At 46.3% G+C, this 26,414-nt stretch overlaps 1 protein-coding gene across 2 annotated transcripts in view; it reads left to right on the top strand.

The window, feature by feature from the left end:
- PRKCH (protein kinase C eta) overlaps positions 1-26,212 on the top strand; it is a 120,912-nt gene extending 94,700 nt beyond the window's left edge. For both annotated transcript variants that reach the window (XM_050897102.1, XM_050897103.1), the window contains exons 11-14: positions 5,178-5,316; positions 6,278-6,466; positions 23,614-23,757; positions 25,201-26,212. In XM_050897102.1, the coding sequence (XP_050753059.1) occupies positions 5,178-5,316; positions 6,278-6,466; positions 23,614-23,757; positions 25,201-25,347 (619 nt within the window). In that variant the 3' untranslated portion in view covers positions 25,348-26,212. The remainder of the gene's footprint in view (positions 1-5,177; positions 5,317-6,277; positions 6,467-23,613; positions 23,758-25,200) is intronic.
- Positions 26,213-26,414: the final 202 nt, after the last annotated feature.

The following is a 26,414-nucleotide window of genomic DNA, read 5'->3' as shown; positions in this document are numbered from 1 at the left end:
TGTGAACCATTTTCTGTGAAGGAATTTTTAAGCGAGTTCTCTACAACCCAAGGCACATGGGGTTGGAAATAGCCTTAATTCCTGAAGCGGTATGAAATCTTGGCAACAAAACGTGGAGGTTCCTAGTCCAAAGCTGGTGGGCATGGAATTGTGAAAATAATTATTTGCTTTGAGTTTGGTAACTGAGTCTCCAAAATTTGGTGTGGAAAGAAAGATAGAAAATTGTTTCAGATTTTGTGGGCCCAAAAGATTTGTTAGGGCTTTTTTAAAGCAACAATATTTTTTTGCAACTCAAGAGAGTGTCGGTTTCAAGTAAAATAAAGTATTTTGGTTTGGGTGTTACTAATGAATGCAAAGGAAAATGGGAAACGATATTAGCTTCACATGAGTATTTAAGGCTTTACATAAAACTGAGACCTCCATCTGTTCTCCTCCTTATTTAATCAGAATATTGGTTTAAATCTGTTGTCCACTGTATTTGGAGCAAGGCCTCCAACTTGAAAAATCCTACCTCTTCAATAAGTATCTTACCAACTGTGCTGTTCCGCAGGTTGTATGTCTTTCATTCTCCTCTGTTGAAGTTACTTCATTTTGCAAAAAATAATTACAATTTCACTGGAGCGGGAGTTGGAAACATGTATTGTTTTGGCTACCAGAGCAGGCAATAGAAACACATTTTTCTCCATCGTGATGGAGATTTCAGTATTTCTATGAAGTAAAATGACTTCAGCAGCAGAGATGGAGAAAAATCAAAATCTACTCCCTGCTTGCAAAGAGGGTTTGAATGCACATTTGCTCACCCAAAAGTGTTTCCAAGGAGTGTCTAAACAGCCTTGCATGCTGAAGACTTGAAAAAGCAAATTTTTTCCCTTTCAGAAATGCCAAAATTACTCATTTGGCTAGTTCCAGGTTTGAGGATTTCATTTTTAATTGTGTATTTTTTTAAAACATTTTGGCTGGAGTTTTACATTAGTCGCATCTACGTTTGTGGCTACCTCCCACTGCTCTGTACCTACATCTTTCATGACTAAATGATTTGCATCGAGATGGGAACACCAGGCTTTTATGAGCTTTAAACTGGACCTTTGGGATTACCAAAACTGGGAGAACCTTGAACTGAGGCAGGAAGCCAGTTTCTGCCACCCCTATTCCTGTGAAGAAGATTCTTAGTACATGTACAGCCCTTACAACACAGGGTGGTAAAACCAAAAGAGGAAAAAAAACCCCGAAAATTTCATCCTTTCAAATATAGTTTCTACATCACGAGTGAGATGATCAGAGTAGAGCGAGTGGCAGGTACGTGTATAACACCTATTCACTGGCAAAACTCCCTGGTGCAGGGAAATCGTATTTGACGAATGCTTCAGAAAAGTACTGGATCATCTGCAATTGTAATTTTGGTTTTTTTACGAATGTTAAACTCAAGCGGCAGATGGGTAAAGAACACCTCTTCCAGCAAGTGACGCTGAAGCAGCTTATTTTGTCATTTCTTCTGGGCGTAGACTAAACTGAGGCCGTTAAGCCAATGTGCCGTAGCTGCCTGCAAGGACAAAGGCTGCCTTTCTGAGTCGGGATGAAGCCTGTTTTCCAGTGGAGGTTTGCCAGTGAAAGGCAGAACCTCAGCTGGACCTTAGAAATGCAGCCCTCAGAAAACCTCTCTGCCGTTATTTCTTCATTGAACTGCTAAAAATATTGAATGGAAAATGCAAGTATTAAGGAAATGAGGTAGATTTGGGCTTTCTGAGCTGGAAGACTTCCAGTTTCATCAGCTTCCCGGAATCCTTGCTGTGAAAACGAAGAGCTCCTTGTAAATCTCAGAAACTTGTCAGTGTTTTTCCTCTCATGTGGCTGTGCTGGTTCACAGGGTACAACGCCCGGGGAGACCTGTCAGCATCGAGCAGCTAGTACAGAGCTTATGTCTGCTGGGATCGCTTGAGACAAATGCTCGAACATGAGACCAAACCACGACTTTCCCAGAGAATTATCTTACAGGGCAGCCGGAGAGAGCAGGCTCCAGAGGAGCCGCATAGCTGAGCCTGCCACTGTGCTGACCCACCCGACCTGCTCTGAGAGGGACGTGTGGGCCTATCTTCTGTGGCCTTGCCAAGCAAAGAGCATTGAGAAGTCTTCTTTGGTCACGGGAGGTCCTCTTCTAAAATGACCCGCACATAGCCAGAGTGCCTGAGCAAGCGAGAGCAGATTAATGTCACGTTACAGGTTATGTGAAAATAGAAAATGCAAGTTTTGGATTTCACATTGCTGGAAAGAAGTCATGAGAAGTCAGTATCCCAACTGCAGGAGGAGGCAACAGGCGCTCTTAATGGGTTTAACGTACAGTGTAGAGAAGCCAAAGGGCTGGAGGTTTGCTTTGTGTGGTTAAAACTATACTCGCTCAGCGAGAGGCAGACAGTTTAAATTTAATGGCAATTACATATATAGAGGCTATCTGGGAGGACGCAGCAAGCGCAGAGTGCTCTTGCACCTGCAGAAGCTCCTGCCATCTTGGTGCTATAATGAGCATGGTGCATTATACAGCTAGCAGGGATTTCGGGCCTTCTGCAGCAAAGTGGCAGAGTGGCTGGTGATCTGGTCTGCAGAGCTGGCCCTGCCTCGTAGCTGTGTCTTTCCTCTCCTGCTCAGGCCCTCCATGAGGGACTGTAGTCTGCTCACTCAGTCATTGTACGTGACTGTGTTTCTGCTAGCTTGGATATAAGGCAGATGTATTTTGAGGTATTCCCAAAGCATGCCAGGACGTGGCGGATGTTTTGGGGAGTGAGGGGAGGTTTGGAAGGGGGATCTCCAAGCAGGTTCACCAAAATTCCTCTTCCAGTCGTGCCTTTAGGGGCACCCCCCAACAGTCAGGCCTGCCCAGGACCAAAAAGGTGTTTGCTGCATTTAAAACTGAGCCAAGAATAAACTGCGCGTTTCAACCACATGATTGCAGATTCCTGGAAACAAGGCCTGCCTTCATGCTCAGAGGGCTTCCCTGCTCTGCCAGGAACCACAGGGAAGAGCAACAGGAGCTTTGGCTGTAAACTGCTGCTGAAGGCATACTGTCATGGGTGAGCACATACAATACCTCTCACTGTGCTTGCCTAAAGCCTTTCCAGGATGAGCCTTTGCCCACATGCCTTAGCAGCCATTTTTGATTCTCAGAACGGGAAAAATAAGTGTCTTCTGCTGAGCATCCCACCCAGAGCAAACACTGCAGCATAAGACAGGCATGGGCACTGTCCTCGGCATCCAGATTTCACTGGCCACCGGATAGCTGGCGGGCCTGCTGGGAAGGCAGCGTCACTGCAGAGCGCTTTTTGCTGGCTTGTGTTGCTGTGCCATGTTAAAGTTGAACAGAGAGGATGTATGATCTTGTGATTAAGATCTGGAGCTGGAATTCAGGAAGCTGGTGTTCAGTCTTGGCTCTGGGGGACATGGGCAAATTTCTTAACCTCTACTCCTCGCTTTCCCATCTGTTCAAAAGAGGCTAATAATACTTCTTATCTCTTTAGGACAGGATGTGGCTCTGATTGTCTAGCACAATGCATCATTGATCTTTCCACTGCAACAGTGAAGTTGAGGGAGAGCTGTCTCAAGCACCAGAGAGTCTTCTGGTGGTGGTGTGGGCTGTAGAAATGCCAATGCACAACAGAGCAATTGACCACCTGATTTTCACTTTAAGATCATAGACGGAGGATGAACAGGACCAAGCTGGATTCAGATTTCAGCTCACCCATGGGTTTTCATATAGATATGGACATGCCACCACCTATGTTACCACCGTCCCCATTGCTCCCCCTTCCCAGGGAAATAGATGTCTGACCAGAGGGCAAAAAGGATCAAGTTCCAGCATGGATTTCATGAAGGGTCCCTGAGACCCTCAAATGTATTTAGTTATTTGATACTTATCTGGGCATCTGAATGACTTTGAAAGTGGCTTTGTCTAGGCCTATAAGGTGTCCTCCCATCTCGGTAAAATGGTGATGGTAACACTTCCCTGCCTCAGAGCTGCTGTGAGGGCTCTGTGCAACTCTAGGGCCAATACCTGAGACAGTTCAAAAAATGAACTGTGACCTATCTGTACTGCACAGAGCTCCCATCATAGCTCCTTTCCTCCATCTGTGATGGTGCCCAGAGCTTGTCTGGCAGCCGAAAAGCAGAGGTGCTACGAGCTGGTATGTATTTTTAGGATGGCATCACCTAAGTCTGCAGATGACCCTGTGCTTTCTGGTCATGTTCCTGACAGCGCTTCTGACTGCGGGCTATTCCCTCAGGCAATCTCAAGGTCAGGCAATCTGATAAGCTCTGTTAGGGCTCTGTCATTTTGGCAGCTCTGCTTTTGATGAGGAGCTCCCAGACTGTTAGAGGTGATGTGTTGGAAAATGTGCCTTTCTGCAGCTTGTTTGGCTGCAGGTCTCTTGTGACAGTGACAAGGAGGTCCCCACCCCAATGAGCACTGTGGGGGACATTCGCTTCTCACATTAATGCAGTCCTGCTGGAATCGATACATCTGGGAGGCACTTCAAGACTTTGCCGTATGATGGAGGCATCCTATGCTGGCTGAAGATTCCCCCTGCCCGTGTGGCGTGGTGTCAGCAGGGAGTTTCTTTTCTTCTCAGCTTGGATAACACTCCAGGTGGGGTTTATCAGTCAGGCTTGCCCCAATACAGGGAAGCCTGGGACTTAACCCCCCATACCTCAGGAGAAGAGGGGATCTGCTGCCCCTCTGAAGAGGCCTCGCACGCCTCCCCGGCTTCAGCTGCGTGTTCCCAGTGCGGCGCTTTGCTGAATCAGAGCACGTCCCGTGCGGTGCATTTTGCTGCATCATAACATCGTTACGCAATTTGACAGCTCTGGCAACCTCTGCTCCAGTGAGTCCCAGAGCTAAATGAGCAGGAGCTCTGCCAGCCAGGCTTGTGGTGTGTTTGGAAAGCCATGTGGGCGAACTCGTATAGCACCTGCCCATATTAAATGCAGTTCGGCAGAATGATGTTTGTTCCTCCCTCCCTTTTGTAAGAGATGAAGCAAAAGAAAACCCCTCCTGTGTGACTTCTGTTTGTTTTTTTATGATGATGAGGCTTGTCCAGTTTACAGGTTAAGCTTCTGAGGCCTGGGATGCTGCCTCCATTTGTGCTGGGGCTGCTCCAAGCATGTGGCAACTCAGTGGATGATTCTCATTGCAGGGACTTGAAGCTGGACAACGTGCTGCTGGACTACGAGGGTCACTGCAAGCTGGCAGACTTTGGAATGTGCAAAGAGGGCATTCATGATGGCATTACCACAGCCACCTTCTGTGGTACACCAGACTACATCGCTCCGGAGGTATAGGAAACCTTTCTTTGGCCAGGAAAACTTGGTTACAATATGAAAAGCGTAGGTTAGCTTGGGAACAGCAAGTGTACTCTCTGGTGTCTTTAGCTACACCTTATTTGACTGCCAGGTACAAGGTTTCCTCCTAGATGTATGCTTGTATTATCAATCCCTTGTGCAAGCAAAGCGTGAGTAAACCTTCAGGCTGCTGTGGGCACCAAGATAAGCCTATATTTTTCTTTAGGAAACATGAGGTGAAAAATGGAGGCACAGCTGCAGAAATCTTGAGAGGCACATACAGATACTGGCCCAGTTTGATCTGAAAGGAGTTTGGATTCTCCCTCGTTTCCCAGTTCCTTTTTCTACGTCCTCCTGTTCCCTGTCATTCCCCAATCTCACTACAAAATTAATAAACACCTCTTTAAGGAACAGCTGCCCTCCAGATGCTGCCAGATGTTCCGACAGGGTTTCAGATCCTTTTTCAACACAATTGAATTTTTGTCTGTGGTTGGTGTTTGTGCCTTTCTCACACACTCATGCTCCTTCCCCTCTCCAGCTGAAAGCCTTGCCGTTGGAGCCGGGTAGGCATTTCCTTCCCAGAGGCAAGGAGAAGGCGATGTCAGCCCGCACACATGGCTGCTCTGCTGCTTCTGAGGCTCAGCCAGTTTTGCTGAAATGCCCCTTCTCCTCCTGCTAAGCCCTAGCATCATTTCTAAGGGCTTGTTTCCCAGGTGACCCCCTGAGCAGCCAAGCTAGTTCAGCCCTTGTTTAATGCATCTAATGTACCTTTGTGCTGATCTAGGGGTTCCCAGCTTGAGATCACCTATGTGTTCCTGGACATACAGCCGGCCTAGCAGAGAGCACTGCTAGGACATAGCGAGAACGTCTGCATTAATGTTTCCAAATCCTTTTTCCTCCCTTGCTCAGTTTAAGAAGTTTCAGGGTTGATATTTCTTTCCTGTCCCTTCTTCAGATCCTGCAGGAGATGCTGTATGGCCCTGACGTAGACTGGTGGGCCATGGGTGTGCTGCTGTACGAGATGCTGTGTGGCCACGCACCCTTTGAGGCGGAGAATGAGGACGACCTCTTCGAGGCCATTCTGAATGACGAAGTCGTCTACCCAACGTGGCTGCAGCAGGACGCAGTGGCAATCCTCAAAGCAGTGAGTTCCTTTTGCCGTTTGCGTGCACTTTGTCCTGGCTTTCTTCAGCCTAAATCTAGCAAAAGAAAACAGGGCTGGGGTATGAGCACTCAGAAATAGCGGTTACCCTGACCCTTTTCTTATCTTGAATTGAAGGGTAAACAAACAAAAAAAATCCTGCCACACTTCGGTGTGTTTGCATAGTTATGTCCTTTATACGGTTCAGCAGCCAACTTGGCAAGCAAAGTGTGTGCATGTCTGTGTGTCCGGGCATTCCCCTGCTGACTTAATGATTTACAACATATGGTCATCCTCCAGAACAGAAGCAGCAGGTATATGCAGTATTTAATCAGTAGTGACCATATGATTTCCACGTGACTGGAGTGGCGAAGAAGTGAAGTCTTCATGATAATTCTTCGTTCTGACTGTTAGTAATACTAGCCATCCCCCAGGGATTGCTATCTACCTGCATACAAAGACAAGTTTTTGATTTTTGTGTGTTTGGGAGAAAAAAAATAGGGCTGTACAGCAAACAGCTTGAGGAGAGCTGTTGCTGGCTACACTTAGTCCTTGTTCTACCATGTATTCCTGAATTTTCCCAGGAGCTTTATTATCCATGTGCCTCACATCTTTACCTGTGACGTGGGAATGAAGCTTTTTAAGATTTCAGGCTGTGCATGTACAAACAGTGCCTAGTGCACTGGAACTGCCTGGCTTACTGTAATGAATCAAAGGGTGATTAAATGACGAGAGTGTTAACCTATGAATCAAGAGACCTTACTTGGCTGTTCTGCTACTGACTTTTTCCTGCCCCTGATCAAATCACTTAATATCTCTAAGCACCCTTTGGAGAGAGAGAAGGATCGGAGTATTCCCTTTCCTTGCAAAAGCACTGTGAACAAAGATGCATTTAAGACTGGATACTACTAAATATTGTGGTAATAGCGGATCTAAGAAATAGTTGGGTAAGACAGTAATTCATAGTAACTTGTGGAGCACTGACTAAAAGAAATGGGGTAGTGAATGATGGGACCATTTAAAGGAAAGAGGAGAGGTTTTTTTTCATCACATCTTTAGTAGCAAGAATCTGGAGGTTTCTGCTGAAAGGTTTCTGTTGTATGTGAACTGAGCAACTACTTTCTGTAGCTGAAAATGCATCTAATAAATTCCACAGAAATCAACTGAGAATAAAATCCACTTCTTGAGGAGGCAAAGGGTTGTGCTTTGGAATCACAGGTTGTGCTCAGGAGTGATCGTTTGTCATGCTGAATGCCCTCTTGGGTTTTGGAAATAACCTGCAACATATTTAAAATAAAAAGAAATGTGAAGTTCAGACTCATTGCAGCTTCTGGAGCAGCGTTCATGTTGTTGGATTGTGATTCTTGAATGCCTGAGCCAATTCTAATTCTGCAGTGACAAGTAATAGCAGAGTGGATTTGTTGCAGGTATCTTGGATAAGTATGAGATGGAGGTAAAATGTGGTCAGATAGATGCTCATCATAACAGGAATTTCGGGGTATAATAAAATATGATCTGTGGTTTAGCCTCTTGATGAAATGCTTATTTTCCTAATTCTGATAGGAACCTCATAGAAACAGCCAGTGCAAGCTGCAGTTACCCCATGCTCCTCTAGCCCATGTTCAGAACCCAACTTTTAACAGCAGGTCCCTTCTGTGATTAAAAGGCAAGCAGCATGATGAGAGGCACTGGAGAAAGAGGGCCAGAATTGAGGTGGGAGCTAAGAATTTAAATAGAGATCGACCGAGTGTCTCCGAAACTGCACAGTCAACTTAGCAATTGCTGGTTACTTGCCTGAAAAAGGTCTCCTCTCCAGCCGCTCTGCTTGTCTGCTGTATCAAGTGTTGCTGGTGAAACCCAAATGAAAGCAAAACCGCCTCTCTGAAATGCACATGCGTTGCTCGAGAGAAGCACTACTCTATGTCTGCTTTGGGAAAAAGGCTGAGATTTAGAGCATTAACCAGGAGCCTTGTGCTTAACTAGTGGGAAGTTGCAACTGAAATTTTTGCTGGACCTTCCGTTCTTCAGTGTTTCTGTTCCCTGCATGGCTGCTACTTGGAGGTGACTTTAGCATCTTATTTTACAGCACTGATGATAGTTGGCTACAGCCTGAATTTCTGGAACGTCACAGTAGCTGCTTTTGGCATCAAGAGCCGTTCACTAGAAGAGCTCCTCATTTCCTCCTCCCTTTCTTATGCTGAGTTTTTAGAGGCATCAGAGCATGTTGGCTTTAATGGGAAGGAAATATCCTGTCATGGGATTGTCTGGGGCTCTAGATTAAAATGGAAAAAACCCACACACTTTGATTTTCTTTTGAATGATAATTCACAAGAGCACACAAATGTGCTCACTGCTGAAGTATTATCTTTGCAGTGTATTGATAATGTTTGGTCAGTATTTTTAGGTGTCAGTATAACACAGAGTGGTGAACCTGGCTTTTTTGTTCCCTTGTGGCTATTTTATGAAGGAAGACAGTAGATTTTCTAGCTGCTAAATATGTAGGTTTTTTTTTCTCACAGACTTCTGATGCTAATATTATTTCTCTTAGATACAGCATTATTACTATGTGAGCATCTTCTAATCACTACTGTGTTTACCTCCAACAAAAAGTGCACTCAAGCTCCCTGATTTACAGCTGTGACAGTGCTTTCTAACCCATGATATTAAGAGCTCTGGAAAATCAGAGCACTCAACTACTGCAGTGACATAAATGATTATAAGTAGTTACATGGCATGGGAAGCCTATGGAAGACCAGGGAATTAAACCTGGGGTCTCTTGTATTGCAGGCTAAGGCCTCAATAGCCTTAATAACTGGATTAGCCCCTCACTAGAAGTTCTGGCCTCTAACCTTGAACAGGACTAGTGAGAACTCGCTTAGTCTTGAGTGGTAGAAAGCTCTGAAACAAAAATCAAATTCTTCTGCCAGGAAGATGCAATTAGGTGTAGGTGCTTAGAGATGCTCTACAAATGGATATACCTAGGTTTAGAAAGCACTTGATCCGTTTGCCTTCATGAAGAGCTTCATTGTAAACAAGGTTAACAGGTTTTAGGACCCATTTCACAGATGCTGTTATTTTGTTTTGCTTTCGTTTACCATAATTGTGCTTTGCCAATTTCCCCCCATCAGAAACCACCCAATTTCTGAAGGTTGCATCCTGTTCATCTTTGCAGTTTCCTGATAATGACCAAAATACGTCCTTAGGACCTCATTTAGGTCACTGGGTGTTCATGGCATGTTTTTGAGCACTGGTACCAAGGAAAACAAAAACAACCTAAATGCCCCGGGACCTTGTTTAGAACTGAAAGCAGAAATATTTGTGCTCTAGAAAAAGAAGTTTTTATCTATTTCCCTTGTTAATGTTTTTTTTTGTCCTTGATATTTTCCCTCAAGAGCTGGGGAAAGAGTAGGGCAGAGCTGAATCACTGTAAATCAGCAGGATTTTGCTGGAGTCGATACTCCCAGAGGAGGGAAATAGAAAATCTCACTTGTGTAGCCTGCCTCGTCTGAGTGTGTCACTGGGGAATTTAGGTATTCATGGTTCAAGTCAGGCAGAGACGACTCAAACTGAGGTCTCCCCTGCTTGTGTGAGCAAGTCAAACTGGGCATGGATTTGCTTGTGGGAGTGAAAAAAGTGCAGATAAGGAGAATTGCTGCTGAATGGATTCAGACCACTTCAGCTCATTCTAAACGTAAGTTTTGCTTTGATTCCCCAAAAAAAGGTTTCTTCATAGCTCTACCTGAATACAGTCACAAGGAGTTTATGCCAGAGGAGCTATTGGGTTTGCGTCTGTAAAAGAAATTCTTTCAGATACTCTTTGCCATCAGCTGACAGAGTAGTCACCAGTGTCTGATGATGAAGAGACTGTGAAGGAGAAACTTTGTGAGCGTGCAGAGACCAGAGACTGCCGCACCGTATCTTTTACAGTGAGAGTGCAGCTGGAGTTTTCTTTGTCACAGCATGTCGATGTTCTGAATTTCTAAATTGTCACTAGCAAAATGTGCTTGAGCAAAGAGGGTGGCTTTCCAGGCAGCCAGAGGCTTTGGGATTCAGCTGAGTGAACTGCAAAATGAAATACAATCCTCTTGTTTCCCGTAAGCGGGGTGGTATTTTGGCAGCATGTTTCACTCGCTTCATGTGTGACTTTCTCAAATGCAATTCAATCACACTGTCTTGCTCACAGTCAGGCTTAGTTGGAGGGGAGAATGAAGAGACACAGTGAAAATCGGGTCTCAAAAGTTGATGGCGTAATGGGAAGCAAATTCACAGGGAAAGCTGCAGGGATTTTCCTTTCCAAGTCTGTTTCAGATGAGGAGAGAAGGGCTAAGCCTGTTGAGTCGCTCCATGGGCTGATGATCTGAAGTAGCAATGGTTGGCCCAAAGGCTTGGAAACTTGGATGAGCAATTGCAGCTTAGATGTTTTCACTCTCAGAGGCAGGTAACAGCAGGGGCTAGAAAGCAGCATCTCCCCAGGGAAGGGTTAGCATTGCTCTGCCTTCCGCACCCTGGATTTCTGAACTCCTGTCACAGCTGAGTCTGGTGAAGCCGAGGGTATCTCTTGGCATTTGTGTGCCAACCTCCAGTCTTAATGTGAGCTCTGAAACACTTCTGGCCTAGCTGAAATGCTCCTTCCAAAAGTGAGGCTTGGGCAGTCTTGCCTGTAGCTGTATATTTTGGGGACACAAATGAGACTAAAGCCTGTTCTCCCTCCAGCTGGTTAAAAACATGCGTTTTGAAGAAAACACTACTGGAGTTAAGAGACTGAGCAAAAAGGGTTATGTCCCCCTCCAAGTGGTTTTTGTGTGAAAAATAAACACCAGGCAAGAAAAGAGGAAGGCGCAGAGGAAGTTGGCTGTGGTTTTAGCAGCCTGCACTCCCGCCCAGTGCAGGTGGAACAGCACGGGGGAATCCAAATGCCGGTGGATTAGTGCAAAGAGTGAGAGGGATTGAAAGGTGAAGGAGCTCAGCTGAGAGCAAACATGACCCGTATCTCAGTGAAAAATGATGTCAGCAATACAGTGCCAAAGATGCAAAAGAAAAACTTGAATTTGATCTGTTTTTCTAGAGAACAATAGTCTGGAAGTGACGCTGACTCACAAGGCAAATACTCTGGTTTAGTGAACTCTGCTGCTTCATGTCACTGAGTTCACTTCCCCCCTCCGGATACCCTGGTGCTCTCTGCACCCCGACAATGCCACTGAAGTCTAACACACACACCACCCCCCCCACCCCTCCTCCTTTAGACTTTGCTCTCGCAGGCTTGCTTAAAATCCCCTTTGCTCTGCCACGTTAACATCAAGGGGCTGTTGTGTCTGGGAATTAGTGCTTCAAACTCAGCTGCAGCAATAATGATGCTCTGTGGGTCAGGAGCCAGGTCCTGCTGTGACAACCTGTGCTTTATGGACTCATTTTTGGCTGTCGGAGCACAAGGTGAGGGAGTTGAGATTTCCTTCCCAGCTTCTGCCAGCAGCCAGGAGGGAGCTTGCGTGGCTTTCAGGAGCAGCCGGAGGGAGAATGGTTAAATGTGCCACAGTTTAAATCCCCTTTGCTTCCAGACAGCTTGTTTGTACGGCTAGCAGACAGCAATATTCAATACCGAGGGCTTGCTGGCAGTGTAACTTATCCCCCTTTGCTAGGAGGCAGCACACACGGGTTTTTCTGGAGAGCAAGAAAAGGGCTCAGGAATGTTGCAGTGCAGACGGCAACCAGCCACTTCATCTTCAGCGGGAGAGAGGTATGGGGACCCTTCCACAACAGCTCAGCCAATTTTCAGCTTGTTAATTAAAAAAGCCACTCAAAACTTTCTACAGAAGTTTGTCATTCCTTTGCTGCCCAGAAGAGTGAATATGAGGCTGCCGTAGGTCCCTCAGTCACTCAGGTAACCATCAGACACAAGAGACTTCCCCACAAGGTACTATAATGAGTAGTGTATTGCTCTACCAGCAATTTCTCTTGAGTTGATGGGGGGAAGCCTGTGGTTATTATTTCAGAATGTGGCCCAATTCTACCTTAAAACAAGAGGTTAAGTTAGAGGGCACTGATAGTGAATTGTAGAAATGCTTTGTGTATCCATATGCATACGTAGAAATAAGTTAGGTAGCAGTTGGGAAAGTGTGTGTGTATGTTAGGGTTTTCTCCTCCCCTAAATTTCCAGGTGATACTAGATGAGGAAGACCTAAATCTGAAGGGTACCCTCCTCTGCCTCTCCTTCCGGTGAAAATGAGCCCATCATTTCTCAGGAAGCTCGAGTGGTGGCTCCTAATGAGAGATTAATTTGATTATTATGTTTGTGTGTGTGAGTTAAATCCAGGACTCCCTGGGGAGTACAGGGTTCAGGTGGTTTTTTCTTGCCATTTGAAAGAAATTCTGAGGAACTTCTAATGTCCCGTGTGGTTAGAGCACAGGGCAGGCCAGTCTGGCTGGATGCAGGATAACAGCTCCAGCAGAGCCCTTGGAGACTCAGGCTATGCTGCATGCACTTACCATAACGGGCTGAGAAGAAAGAAGATTGGAGAGATACAGAAAAGAAATTTCCCTAGGGCACTCCACCCAGGCCCAGCTGAAGGAGAGAAAGCAAAGTGAACACGGAGCTGTGCTGTGGGAGGAGTAAACTGCCCATCCTAAGGAGATGCCACCATGATTGCCCAAACTCTCAGTGAGGACCCCTTTTGCGTGTGCTGCGGCTTATTTTTGGAAAGGCTTTCTGGATGGTGAGTGCTCCGTGCTGAACCAGACTGGCCCCACCACTGTAAGCAACTTGAAAATGCCATTAATGAGGAGAGAAGGCAGAGGCCAGGGTTTTCACAGCAGAAAGACTTAGAGGCAGATTTTTTAACGTAATCAAAGCAAACAGTCTGCGGTGACAGAGGAGCGGAGGGGAAAGGTCTGGTTTCGGACTGCTGCCAACGATGTCTAAGTTCAGGAGAGATGTGGATCGTCCAAGCTGCCTAGTCACTGCAGCTGCTCACCCTGAACATCAGCACGGAGGGTGAGATCTTCTGAACTGTTCTTTGGAGAAGTTTATTCTTTTCATAAACTGCACTTGCTCGGGTTCCAACACCCCTGGATACTGGGAGGTCAGAACTAGCTGTTGTCAGCTCAGATACTACGGTAGGTGTCTGCATCCTCCCTGCATGCTACAGCAAGCAACACATGACTCAAAATACCTGGGCTGTGCTTTGCTTGGCACATCCAAGCGCAGTGCGTATGTGCTTCCTGCTGCCTTTGTGCCTCGCCTTTTCCCTAAATCCTGGGTGGTCAGTTTGGCCACTGTGTGAGCTAGCCCAGACCCCTGTGTTTGTGCTCCCCAGTCCTCTCCTGAACACTTAGGAGGTGTGAAACGAGGCAGCCAGATGCTGATGGTGGTGCAAGGTTGCCTACGTTTCCGTTATGTCACTTTGCACAAGGCGCATGTCTCTCCTTTGCACTTGCACAGATCTGGGCCAAGTTCTTTCTTTCCAACAGACAGAAAAAGGCAGATAATCTGTTTCACATGCAGTGCTGGAATAGCCAGAATGAACTTGTTTCTGAATGAACCAGATGCCAGTAGTATTTTTTAGACAAAGATGAAAAGGAAAAGGAACAACACAATGGTGGACCCACTGAAATCAAAGAGGGAACTAGATGAGCTCATTGCTTTATCCTCAGAGCTGAGGAGCCTGCTAACAAAGGCAGATAGATATTAAAAATGCCTTCAAATATGCCGATAAATTATTCTCCCTGGCATCTCTTCAGAGTTGGCAGGCTCCATAAATCCTCTTGCACAGTTTGATTAAGCTTTGGCTGTCAGAGTGAGGCCGATATTTAAATCTCTCTGTGAAGCTCTGTGCTGGATCTGTGTACACATTTTTCCTTTATTTTGTTTTTTTAGAAATGCTTTCATCTTGCATTTCCTGGTTGGCTCCAGAGCCTCTGGAGCCTGTCGTTTCCCAACTGGGAAGGAGTTCTGCAGTTTTAAATGATCTCTCATCTAGACCATTTTTGCCATAAACATACACTGTGGTGAAGTGACAAGGCTGTGCTCCACCACAGACTGCCTTCTTACCTCTTTTGCCTGAGCTTGCATATCCATCTCTGTAACATGCTGTCTCTTACTCTTTGCCTCCTAATTCTCAAACAAGAAACAGCTTTCCCCAGTGATTTTAATCTCTTCTGTTGATTGATCACACCCCTTTCTGAAGTGCTCCTCTTCCCCACAGTAATAGTCCCATGCTTCTGAATAATGTACTGTGAAATAAAACTAAAACCATCTCTATATAGCTTGCCAAGGCCAAATTCATCTTGAAGTAGTCATTAGGTCTTTTACCTTTCCCTTTCCAATAGGCTGAAATTAGCTTCTTGTTTAAGTCCGCAGCGTGCAGGCTCAGATTTGCTTCATAACAGAAGCTCCTGACCCTGCCTGTTGTAATGTCGGGTGTGACTCATCATCCTCTTCCCTGCCAGGGATGGGAAAAAAAGTGAAGGAGCATTCATTGTGCCGACTTTGTCTTCCCCCTCTTCTTTTTCTGCTTGCTCCTAGGTGCTCAGGAAGAAGCGATTCCTGTGGCCGAGCCTAAGATTTGTGGCATGGGCTCGCTTCTCAGCTCTGCCACAGTTAAACAGTGCGATTAAACTCAAAGGTGTTTTGGTGAAGTACATTAAAATCCAGTCTTGGGGGAAGGTCCAAGGATTCCCTTGAGAACCTGGGTCCAACCTGGAAATGGGAATGACTGCTGAATGATGGTACCAGCTCTTGCTGTGCAGCCCCCCGCGGAAGGGGCCAGCCCATCTAACTGGGAGGTCTCAGCACCGCTACAGGGGTTACAAATCTCCGACTGTCCGAGCTATTCAGGGCTGTAGGTCTTACTCGTCCTTCCGGCTTTGAACTTTCTGACCTGCTGCGTCTTTTCAGGAAGTTTAAAATTTAAAAGAATCTAAATATAACCAAGACCACAAAAAAGCTCCTTTGAAGTATTTTCCTGTGATTTTTTTTTTTTTTTCTTAATTGGCCTTTACAGGTTTGTCTGGGGCACTTTAGTCCCCTTTTTACTTGACCCTATGTAAATAGGCCACCCAGGGTTGTGTAATAGATTCCCAGTTCCTCTTGACAAGACTACCAGAAAAGGATTAATTGTTTTCCCGTGCAACCCTAGGGAGATTTTACCACTGGTTAAAACGAGAGTGGGATCATGCCCCCAGTCTGTTAATAAGTGCGATGCTCATTCTCCCTCCATGTTTGTGTTACTCTGATTGATGTATTGACTTAGTAATTGACCTGCATATCCCCATGTTGTACCTATAGTCCAATTGGGGTAATTTAAAAACAGCAGCCGGAGTTTGATACTGTCCGAGCAGCCTGTGCAGCTGGTGACCCATGGGGGAACTGGGGTTGACTCATCAGTTCTGAAAGCACAGATTTCTGGAGGGGCATCTTGACCAAAACCTATGTTAAATAATCTATATATCTAATGACTAAAGTTAATTCCTGTTTATTATTATTTGTTACAGGAGTATCAAAGGCAGAAGTGTTGAAAATCACTAGCTATCATCAGGGGCCAATATGCATTTGATACTTGTGGCCTTTTCTTTCTGCATTAGAGTTGATGAGTTATTTGTTGATGAGTGGGGAGGGGCAGGGAAACAGGTAGATTTCAGCACAGCAAGAAAGTTTGTAGCTATTCAGACAACATTTCATTCCCGTATTTTGGGCCAAGTTCTCTCCTGGTGATAGTCAGCAAAGTTACATCAGTTTACACCACCAGGAGATTTGGAGCCAGATGTGTCTATCCCACATGTGAGTTGCTGTGTCTGCCTTGGGTTATTTTGCTAGTCTCTCTTGCTCAGCACTGTTTGCAATACAGTTAATCCTTCTTGTTCCCTCAAGCTTTGACTGGGCAGTATTGAGCAGCCATTTCTGCACTAGGGGAAAGCGAGATCAAATTTATCTGCTTAATATCCACTGCACTGACATTTTGTCCTTCTTGCTTGCGGCTGGCACATTAAACATGTGACTGCTGTCATGTTTATTGTTACAGTCTTCTGGCTTTCAGGAGCAGGGCTGAAGACTGGTTTTTACCTCGCTTCCCATTCCTTTTTTATCTGGAAAAGGAAATAATGGAGATCTCACATTCTCTCTCTTCCTCCTCCCCCCTCCTTAAAATGCTTTCAGGGCAGTCTTGTACTTCTGAGCCCTGACACTGCACTCGCTGGACCTTCTCTGCACTGAAGGATTTCACCTACTCACAGTTTTATGTAGCCAGGACCCCAGCATGGGGGTAGAAGCACCCTGTGCATGTGTGGGTCGCGTTCTGGCTCAGCACCACGATGAATTGCACTGGAACAAATCAGGGCTTTTAGCAATCAATCCTGCTGTGTGCAGGGTAGGAAGCCGAAATGCTATGTAGCCTCTAATGGCTGCAATCAGAGCAAATCCCCAGTGTAAAACAGCGGTAGCATTTGAGAGAGCTGCAATGACTCCAAGTCCTATTCTCAGCAGCACAGTCCTCACTGAAGGTCAGTAGGACTCGGGCTCCCAAGTGCTTGGCTCACACCCACAGCCGCATCGCTGCAGTTTAAGTTACCAGGCACCAGCTGAGCTGCCGTAAGTACAAGGACTTCCATGGGAGAGCTCTCCAGCCACCCTGGTCCCAGGGCCGTGGAGCTTCAGCTGACACTGTTTAGTGACATTGGGCTGTGCTGACTCCCTCGCTCCCCGTAACCCACTTGTGTGTCTGAGCCGTAGATTGCTCTTGTATGGGGAAGCGAGGCACGCTTGTGAGCATCGCCCTGGCAGGACTGTGATGGAGGGTGATGGGAGCCTTGCCCAAGAGAGCAAAAGACAAGAATGGCTCAAAACACGCAGCTTTTTATTAAGGAAAAAAAAAAGGAAAAATAAAAAGTCTCTCTGCTATGCTAATCCCTCCTGGCTTTCAATCACCAAAAATAATACAGACATTAACAGACAGAGCCATAGAGCCATCTTTCTTCTCCTTTGTTTAGGGGTGGATGAAGGCTAATGAAACCCCAGACTGCGGGTTTGTTTGCCTTACATAATAGATGGCCAAACTGTTTTCGGCAACTGCAGCATTCAGTTGAGAGATTCATGGAGGGAAGCCTTAATTAGAGTAATTGCTCTATTTATATAACCATTCCCTTTTGTCTGAGATCAAATAGATCTTTGAGAAATCTTATTTCCTTTCGAGTTAATTTCTGCCCTGTTGGTTTAGCTCATGAATCTTAATGAAGATGAGCATGTTGGGTATCTCCCGATCTCCCCGCTCTCCCTCATTACTAGAGGGGAGACTGTGGGGTGTTAATCTCCTGTGCTGCTGCTGCTTTTCACTTTGGTAGCAACATGGGAGAAACACCAAGAGGCAGGAAATGTTAATACCATGAACAGGGAAATCTTGCTTTCCTTTAACGGTTTGGGCTTGACTATTGCATTGGCACAATCCCAAATAGGGGTCCTCTGAGGCATGTGATGCGATGGAGAGGAGGTGAGACTGAGGGTCTGCCATCGTGTCTGTGACAGGCTGCCCTTGGGCTCCTGGCAAAATAAAGGGATGAATTTCTCTGGGTCTCTGTTCCCTGCCTGTAAGATGGGGGAGAGCCTCCATCTCTGCCATGCACTTGCATTTGAAAGACGAGCTGCTCGGGGGCACAGGCTTTCTCTTGCAAGGTAAATGCGCCCTGCCCAGGGCAACAGAGTCCTGATGGGAGCTGGTGCGTCTAAGACTTTATTTAATACAAGAAATAATGATTTCTTCCTCGTCTAGATGGCTGACAATGTGAAGGGAATGGCTGAGCAGGAGGTTGTATTCCTCTTCCTGAAGTGCGTTACTTCTGTGAAGGGGTCTGGGCTTGTTCGCGTTTTCCTAGAACGTGATGCAATTTCACGTAATCTAGTCATTGTGATATTACTTAGGAAATTAATTATCCTGATGCAAATAGCACATACATGAGTTATGTAAAACCTGTCAGGGATTCCAATATTGAGAAAGGGAACTTGTAAATTCAAAGAAATTAATGCTTGGAAACATCTGTTTTGTGCAAACATCCTTTCACTGACTTCCAGGCCGTTAGACTGATTTGCAAACTCAGCCTCTTGAGACAGAAGCTGCAATGTTGCATGTGAGCAGCACCAGAGAAGTCCCGTACAGCCTTGCCCAGCCGACTGGGAGACCTGGAGCCCTTCCCAGCACAGTCCAAGCCATGTAGTGGGTGAAGAGGACTGGCACGGGTCCCCTGCGCTCCCTCACCTGCTCGCGGGCTGAGCTCCCAGGGCTGACGCAGATTTTTCCTAATGGTTGGCACTGCTATGTCTGCATTTTTTCCTTGTAACTTCACGGGCCCTCCGTGGACTAATCTCCAGCTTTTAATTTCTTGTCATGGCTTGCTGCATTTTCTTTCAGTAAATGTTTTCAAATGGTCTCGTGAAGTCATGTTTTTGGCTCATTCCAGCTGCTGGTTTTGGCTGCGGTGCTGCTGAGAGGGTTAGCTGAGGTCAGCAAGAGCCTCGCTTGAGTTTGCTACTCGGCAAACTGGTGTAGCCCAAAGGGACCCAGTCTGAGGATGCTCCCAAGGGGCTCTTTACACCGGGAATGGGATAATTCCCCACGGTTGGATGTGATCACAGAGCGAGGGCTTGACGGCCTGGTTCAGGTTTAAGATTAATAGCCTTGCTATTGTTTTTGCTGGGAGGCATCTTGGATTTGGGTGATTACATGTTTCTTTTTGCTCAGGAACATCTCTGGTTTGCCTTGTTGTTACAGTTGAATTTTTTTTCTCTGTGTTTCTTCACTGAGCTCTGTGTGCCAGAGGTTGAGATTCATGCTGGATTCTGGATTATCATGCAAAATTAGAGATACTCAATAAACATTAGGAGATGACATTTTGCCACGAAAAACTTTCTGCTAAACATCTTCTCTCATCATCTCCAAAAACATTGGAGGGTTGTACTTGGAAGGACATTTAGGGCTATCCAACCTGTGAAGCAAGAGTCAAACTCTGGCCTTCCCATGGATGCCAGGAACAGCCAACACTTTGTAAGACATTTTCCAGCTGTTTCTGCATGCAGCTAAAGGGATCAGGTGAAAGATTAGCTGCACTTCCGAAAACCTTCCCCCTGCACAGCCTGCATGTGTGCAGAGGGCAGCGTCTGTGTGCCCAGAGGGCACTCAGATTTACCCCTCCTGCTGCAGAAGTGCCTCTTACGTGGTCAGAGATGTGGGTATGGGCTCCAGCTACTTATTTCAGAGATGAAAGCTGAGCTTGTAATTAAGTTCCTCAGAAATCCCAAGTTCTTTGTTTGCTTTGCTGGAAGTGCCATCAGATAGCAGAGGTGGCATGAGACGGGCCATCAGATGCTATGCTGTTGCATCAGAGAAATGTCAGTACTGCCTAAGGCAGAGAGAGAGAAAGAGAAGGATTCATGGACTTTTGAGCCTTTGAGAGGTCATTGTAGTCTTTTGTTTTTCCTGACATACTGGACAACACAAACTAAAACTTCATCCATTTCTGTGTCAGTGCAATAATTTCTGGTGAATTCAAATGGTGTTTGAGAGGGTTATTTATTCATTTTAGTGGAAGCTGGCTTCAAAAATTTCATCCTTTAATTTTATATACCTCTTACAGTAAGGCAGGTAACTGTTCCAGGGCAAAACATCTGTACTGTCTCTGTTGGAGTCACCGTTTGCACACCTGCTTTTCGGCCCAATTGCCAAATAAAGACTGGAGCCACTTCCCAGAGAAAACACCCCACCTTCACCAGGCTGTGACGGACCTGCCGCCTCCAAAATTCACCAGGAGATTTTTATGTAAAGGAGGAGCAGCAATGGCCAATCTCTTGCTTTCTGTCACAGCCCCCGGGTGCGGAGGCATGTGTACATCCACAGGCTGAGTAACCTGCCGCGATGCTGTGGCTGCCCAGAATACGGGACCGTATTTCACGTACCGCATGATGCCTTTGAACAACATTTTCAGTGCCGGTTCCTGTGCACAGATGCAATCAAGAGGTCTCAGCGCAGCGTACAATACATTTATCAGGGATGTAAGTTAATGATAAGAGACCGACTGTCCTTTGAAATGATATCCCACCCTTTTTGCTGAAGCAGACTAGTATGAGTTTGACTGCCATGAAGGAGAGGCCTCTCCATGGTGTGTTGATACTCTTTGTAGAGCGCATGATTTATATTCACTTTCAAGGGAAACAAGCTTAGAGAAACCTGTCCAGAGTGGTTTATGGTGCTGGTGGGTCACTCCGGCCCTTGATACCCTTGCGCTTCAAAGCCCTATTTCTACAGAGCAAGAGAGGCAGCAGCACTGAGCTCACGCCTGACAGCTGGGGAAGGTGCTATTTGATCGGGTGTCCCATAGGTCAGCTCGCTCCTGTCGGAGGCAAGGATTAATTCAGAGCGGGTTTGTGGCAGCCTGGCATCGCTCTCAGCAGCCAGCCAGGGGGACGTGTTCCAGCACTGGGTGAATTTGAAGCCTTCGCTCTCCTCCTGCCTCCTTTGGGCACCCAATGCGGGATAGATCATGCCTAGAGTTACCCAACTGAGGTTTTTCAATCTGTGGGTCCAATGCTCAAATCAGAGCTGGCCGGTCAAACTTGAACAGTCATTTTGTTTTGAATTTTGTGTTTTGCTTTTTCAGAGCTCAAAACAGCCCACCTCAAGGCATGGCCCTTGCTTAATCCTTATTGTCCTAACAAAAAGGGTGGTTTAAGCAGCCAGGAATGCATTTACGTTGGCTCTCAGCTTGTTGCATCGGATGCCTTCGCTTGGTGCAATTTTGGCATCATGTGGAATAAAGCAAGCAAATAGGAATGTAAACACACTTTTATATCCCAGGGCTCTGAACTGGTCTGGGAATGGGCGGTCCAGTTTAGGTTTTGGTCTTATATGGTTGAGCATGAATGGGAACCCAAGCAAAGCATGTTACCAGCCCTTTTCAGAGATTATTTGCTTTCATGATTTTTTTTTTTTTTTTTTCCTCTCCACATTTAGCAGAAGCTTCCTGGTGTAATGGAGGCGGTGGTAGGTCAGGAGCCAGGAGACATGGGACTTATTCCCAGCTCTTCTCTCCTTTTTGTCTTGTCTTTTTGGACTGTTTTGGTCTATACCACGCCCAGCATCAGCGAGCTCTGATCTTGTTTGAGCTTTTCTGGTGTTCCAGCAATGCAAATAAGAGCTAGTGAGGTGCAGATATCCATCTGTGGGGACAAAGAAGCTTGGGCAGGGAATTTCTAGAAAAAGACGGGACTGCCAGGAGATTTCTGGCCTGTTTTGCAAACCAAAGAAGTTTAGTTCAAGACTTGCAAAGGCTTGTTTGAACCAGGTCTCTGAGAGATTTTGGCTTGACCCATTTCTTGTTTGGAAACCAACCTGTTGTCTGGGGATCAGTATCCCACAGAAATTTTGGGGCAGAGTCTCTTGGGAAACAAACTGTGTTTGGGGTTCTGCTGGTAGAAAGGGAGAAGAACAGGTTGAAAGGGTTGGGGAGACAGAGAAGTTCTGCTTGTCCTTGGGCCTGACCCTGGAAATGCTGCATAACTGAGGGCTGGAGAGTCCAGAGAAGCATGGAAAGACCCCAGCTGCAGAGAGCTATGTCAGCTTTGCCCCTCTCCTGCTGACTGCTCTTACAAATCTGGATGCACTCAGCAGCTCTTTCTACTGATGTTTTGGATGGAATGGTGGAAAACAGTTCTGCCGTAGGGAATCCCATGGCAGCACACGTCCTCGAAGGGCTCAGGAGGTCAGGCTGGAGCTGGGGTTTTTGTGCTAATCTCAGCAGAGTCTGGGGTCCTGCAAGGTCTCAGCTACAGATGCCCCATCTACTTTGGCTCTGAAGCCCCCTCAGGATGGGGTATTAGGGAGACTTCTAAAATAAATCTGGCAGTTGTCTGTCTTCTCCCTGTCTTCTCTCTAGGTAGGGAATGACTAGACCTTTTATCCGTTCATCCTAGGAGAATTTGTACCTTCTGAAAAGCTCCTACAGTCAGAATGAAGTTGGTCTCTCACTGCACCTCCCCTTCTTTTCATTTCCCCATTGCCGAGATGCAGCAGACTTGGTCATTCCCGAAACAGTGACCGATTGTCTGGTTTGGCTGGTTCAGCTATTTGCTAAACATAATGCTCTTTCATCTTCGAGGAAATCGTCTGGACACCTCCACCAGAGTGGAGCTTGCTTTATGCTGCTGTTTCAATAGGCAAATAAAAGCGGCTATTTTTCCTGTTTAAACATAACCTGATTTCTCTAATGAATTAGAAATACTTGAGGGGAGGGGAAAGATGGGGTTTTACTGAATTTTTAAGAACTATAATCCTAAATTAACAGGCCAACTAGCTCTTTTCATGCCGGGGGAAAGGATTCCCCTCCTCCCCCAATATTTCCCTTCCCCTTAAGAAATATCTGCAGCACTCACACTTCATCATTCTTGTCAGGACCTAAAGGGCACCCGCCAGGGCCCTCTTGCGCCGTGTGCATGATGTACGGCTTTTCTCATTGCTCCCTGGCAAATCAGGGCACTTTGGCTGAGGTTTGAGATTTCTTTTCACTGGTAGCAGAGTAAAAATGTTACCAAAAAATCCTCTTTCAGAGTCTCGCCATCGAGAGAGGAGACAGTCACCTGTCTGCTCTCATCTGCTCAGGGTTTGGGGGGCTCTAAAAGCCAGCGTCTTGCTCATTTTTCTCTGTTTCCCGAGATGACAGGAAGGAAAGCGTAGGCTTCTGGCTGCACTTCAGCAGGCTGAGGTTTAGGAAAAAGACACAGCTCGGGACTCACTCCAGTCCAAAGCCTGGCTGGCTGGTAAGCAGCGTTTGAGAGCGAGCTTGTATTCCTGAGAAATTAATACAGAAATAAATGACCACCAAAACCACTGTGCAACATTTATAATGTTGCAAACGATGCAATTCAACTTTCTTTTCTTATTATGGTAGCCAAGGATTTGACCAAAAGAAAAAGGACCAAGGAGAAATACACCCCGACTTCTTCCTCTAGAGAATGAGTCAAGTTCCTTGCATGCCGTTCCAGTACAATGAAATTGAGAAGTCTGGCCAGCAACTGGGTTCAACAGGAAAGCTGAGGACAAGCTTTTGTGCAACTGCTAATAGGTCCCTCTCCCGTGGCCCTGCCGGATGGGAGGAAACAAACAGCCCTTTTTGTTTTGCAGTTCATGACGAAGAACCCCAACATGCGGCTGGGCAGCCCGGGGCTGGGCGGCGAGAGCGCGATTCTGCGGCACCCCTACTTCAAAGATCTGGACTGGGACCTGCTGAACCAGCGTCAGATGGAGCCACCGTTCAGGCCCCGAATTGTACGTGGGAAGGAGAGTGGGGAGAAGGGATCCTGGTTTTTTTTCCTCTTCTGGGCTCTTTAAGGAGGTTCATTCCTGTGAGACAGGAAAGGAGGTGAAGGAAGGGCGACCTTGACATGAAAGCCCTGGCCCAGGAGCGGGAGGTGAGGTCTCTGGTCTTGGCTTGGCTGCTGGTTGGCCACCTGATGTTGTACAGGTCGCTTTTCCCCTCCATGCTGGATTTGCAAAGGCAGCTCAGCCAAAAGATGCAGGTTTGTAAAAGCAACTGCAGCAGATTAGGCACCTAACTACCCTTTGCCTTGCCCCAAATATAAAACAGGGTAAGTAATCCCCATTCTGACCACTCCACCTACCTCTTCACGACTGGGCTGTCTCTCTTTTGTCTCTCTCTGTCTGTACAGCACCCAGCACAGTGTTCCCTGCTCAGACCACTGTCAGCTGAGTGGTTCAAATGGCAGACAGGCTGCAAAGGGGACGGTGTTGCCCCTTTTCCCAGTGGTGCCACACAGCCTAAAGGATGCTCTCCATGGAGAGCCTTTCCAAGGTTGTCTCTGTGGTTTCCTTGCCTTTGAAATTGTCACTTGGAGTGGCTTTGTCTCATGCTGTGGTCACTCTGCAAACTCATAGTGGCAGTGGTCAACCCAGTCCTGCTCCATGAAGCTCACTGGGTGCAGGATCAGGCACTCGGGGGAGCTGTGACAGCTCAAGATCAGGCTCTTGAGTTGTTTCTTGACCTGAATCAAAGGCTAAGGGAGCCTCCTCAGTCCCCTGTGAGCTGGACAGGATCTGGGAACATTAGACTTCAATGTCAATAAAACATTTTGTTCTGGATGCAGGAAAAACAGACGCCTTGTCAAAATGTGCCACAAACCCTGTTTGTGTGTGTGCATTGTAAACAGTCCCACTCTGTGGCACGCAGTAAGGAATCCAGCACCTGGAGGCAAGCCATTTGTCTTCCCACGGCCCAGTAATTCATTATTGTGCAAGTTTAATGGCTCACACACAGAGGAGCGTACACCCCCCCAAACCCAGCTGAGACACTCTGCAGATAAGGAGGGACTGTGTGGAGTCAGCTAATTGGAAACACGGCTGGTAGCTTCTTCGAATGGCTGGGTCTGTGCTGCCGCTTGAGGAAAGGAACTGATTTGTGTGCCCTGCCCTGCCATGTCTGGGCAGGCAACCCATCAGAGGTGGTGTCACTTAAATTGGAGAAGGGTTTGCCTGTCAGAAGCCTGCAGAGGCTCTAAAAGGGTTTACACTGTCAGAGGCTCTGTGGGGGCACTCAGCTGCTCGCAGTCCAACCCCAGAAAAAGCTTTCAGTAAGCTCAGCCTGGGTTATGGAGGTGATGGTTTATGGCACTCAAGACTAAAGATGCAGAGCGAGGATCAAGCAGATGATACATACTTTTGACATCTCTTTCCTTTGTCTTTTCCATTTGACAGAAATCCAAAGATGACGTGAGCAACTTTGATCCAGATTTTATAAAAGAGGAGCCCATTCTGACTCCCATTGAAGAAGGAATTCTTCCGATGATAAACCAAGATGAATTTAGAAACTTTTCATTCACAAGCCCAGAACTGCAGCAATAGCTACGGCTCTGGGGAAGGGCTGCTGAGAGGACTGGGGGGAAATGAAATGAAAACGAAGTTTACCAGAAATTTCATTCTCAAGGAGTAACAGTGCACTGACTTTGCGCGATACAGCAGCACCACTGTCAACGTTACCTTAATGTGAAATTGAAACCTTCCTGTGTTTGTAGGATTTATGCAGCTCTTGGATCAAATATTGACAGGGGTGGAACAAACGTGATCTTGTAAATAGCTGATGCAGACAGAGAAGTGAACGCTGAGCTAGTTGGCTCAGCCTGAATGTCACCGCTTGCAGTGGATTCGAGGAGTCAGTGTGAGCATGAAACAAGTGTCTTGCAGCTCTGAGCCAAACAGACTTGTTACAATTCTGATTGTTTGCAAGACTATTTTGAGGAGTCCCAGCACTGTCCAGCATTTTGGAACCGTGATCCAGCATCCCATGGCCTGACGGAACCTGATGTTCCTACTGACTTTACCTGTTTCTGCAGTATTTATTTCTTTCCGAAGGACAAATGGCTCTCTTTGCCACTGTTTGGGTTTCCATGTGAAATATTTCATTGTGCTGACTAGCAGAAGGAAAAAACAAATGCCCTGTGCCCCACACAGATTCTTCCAAATCAAAGGGAAGTCATGTGCTCGTAGTGTTTTACTGTTTGTGCGATATGAAAAGTTTTAGTGTTTGCATTCTGTGAAATGCCTTTTTACATCATGCATCTTCAATGCTCCTTTCTTTGCCTCCCAGCTGTTTTCAACTATAATGTAACTTGTAAAACCTTACTGTTTATTTAGGCCCATTCTATTTAATTATGCTATACAGAGCCCCTTTTGTGGGTTTAGTGCCTCATTAAAATTTTGATTCAAAGTAGTAGCGCTTCAATTATTTGTAGCATTATTGCGATGGGAGCCGCAGAGCTGGCAAACTGCTTGAAAGCAGAGTTGTTGGCCAACAGGTAACACAAAAGGACAACTTTCTCCCATGAGAACAATAAACCTTATCTAAGAAACAGGGTGACTTTGGTTTGGATTTAAGGGCTTCTTACTCACAGGGCACTTCTTATCAGTGACAG

Source organism: Gymnogyps californianus, chromosome 5, assembly GCF_018139145.2.
Source record: "Gymnogyps californianus isolate 813 chromosome 5, ASM1813914v2, whole genome shotgun sequence".
Classification (NCBI taxonomy): Eukaryota; Metazoa; Chordata; class Aves; order Accipitriformes; family Cathartidae; genus Gymnogyps; species Gymnogyps californianus.
This window is presented reverse-complemented; position numbering and strand designations above follow the sequence as displayed.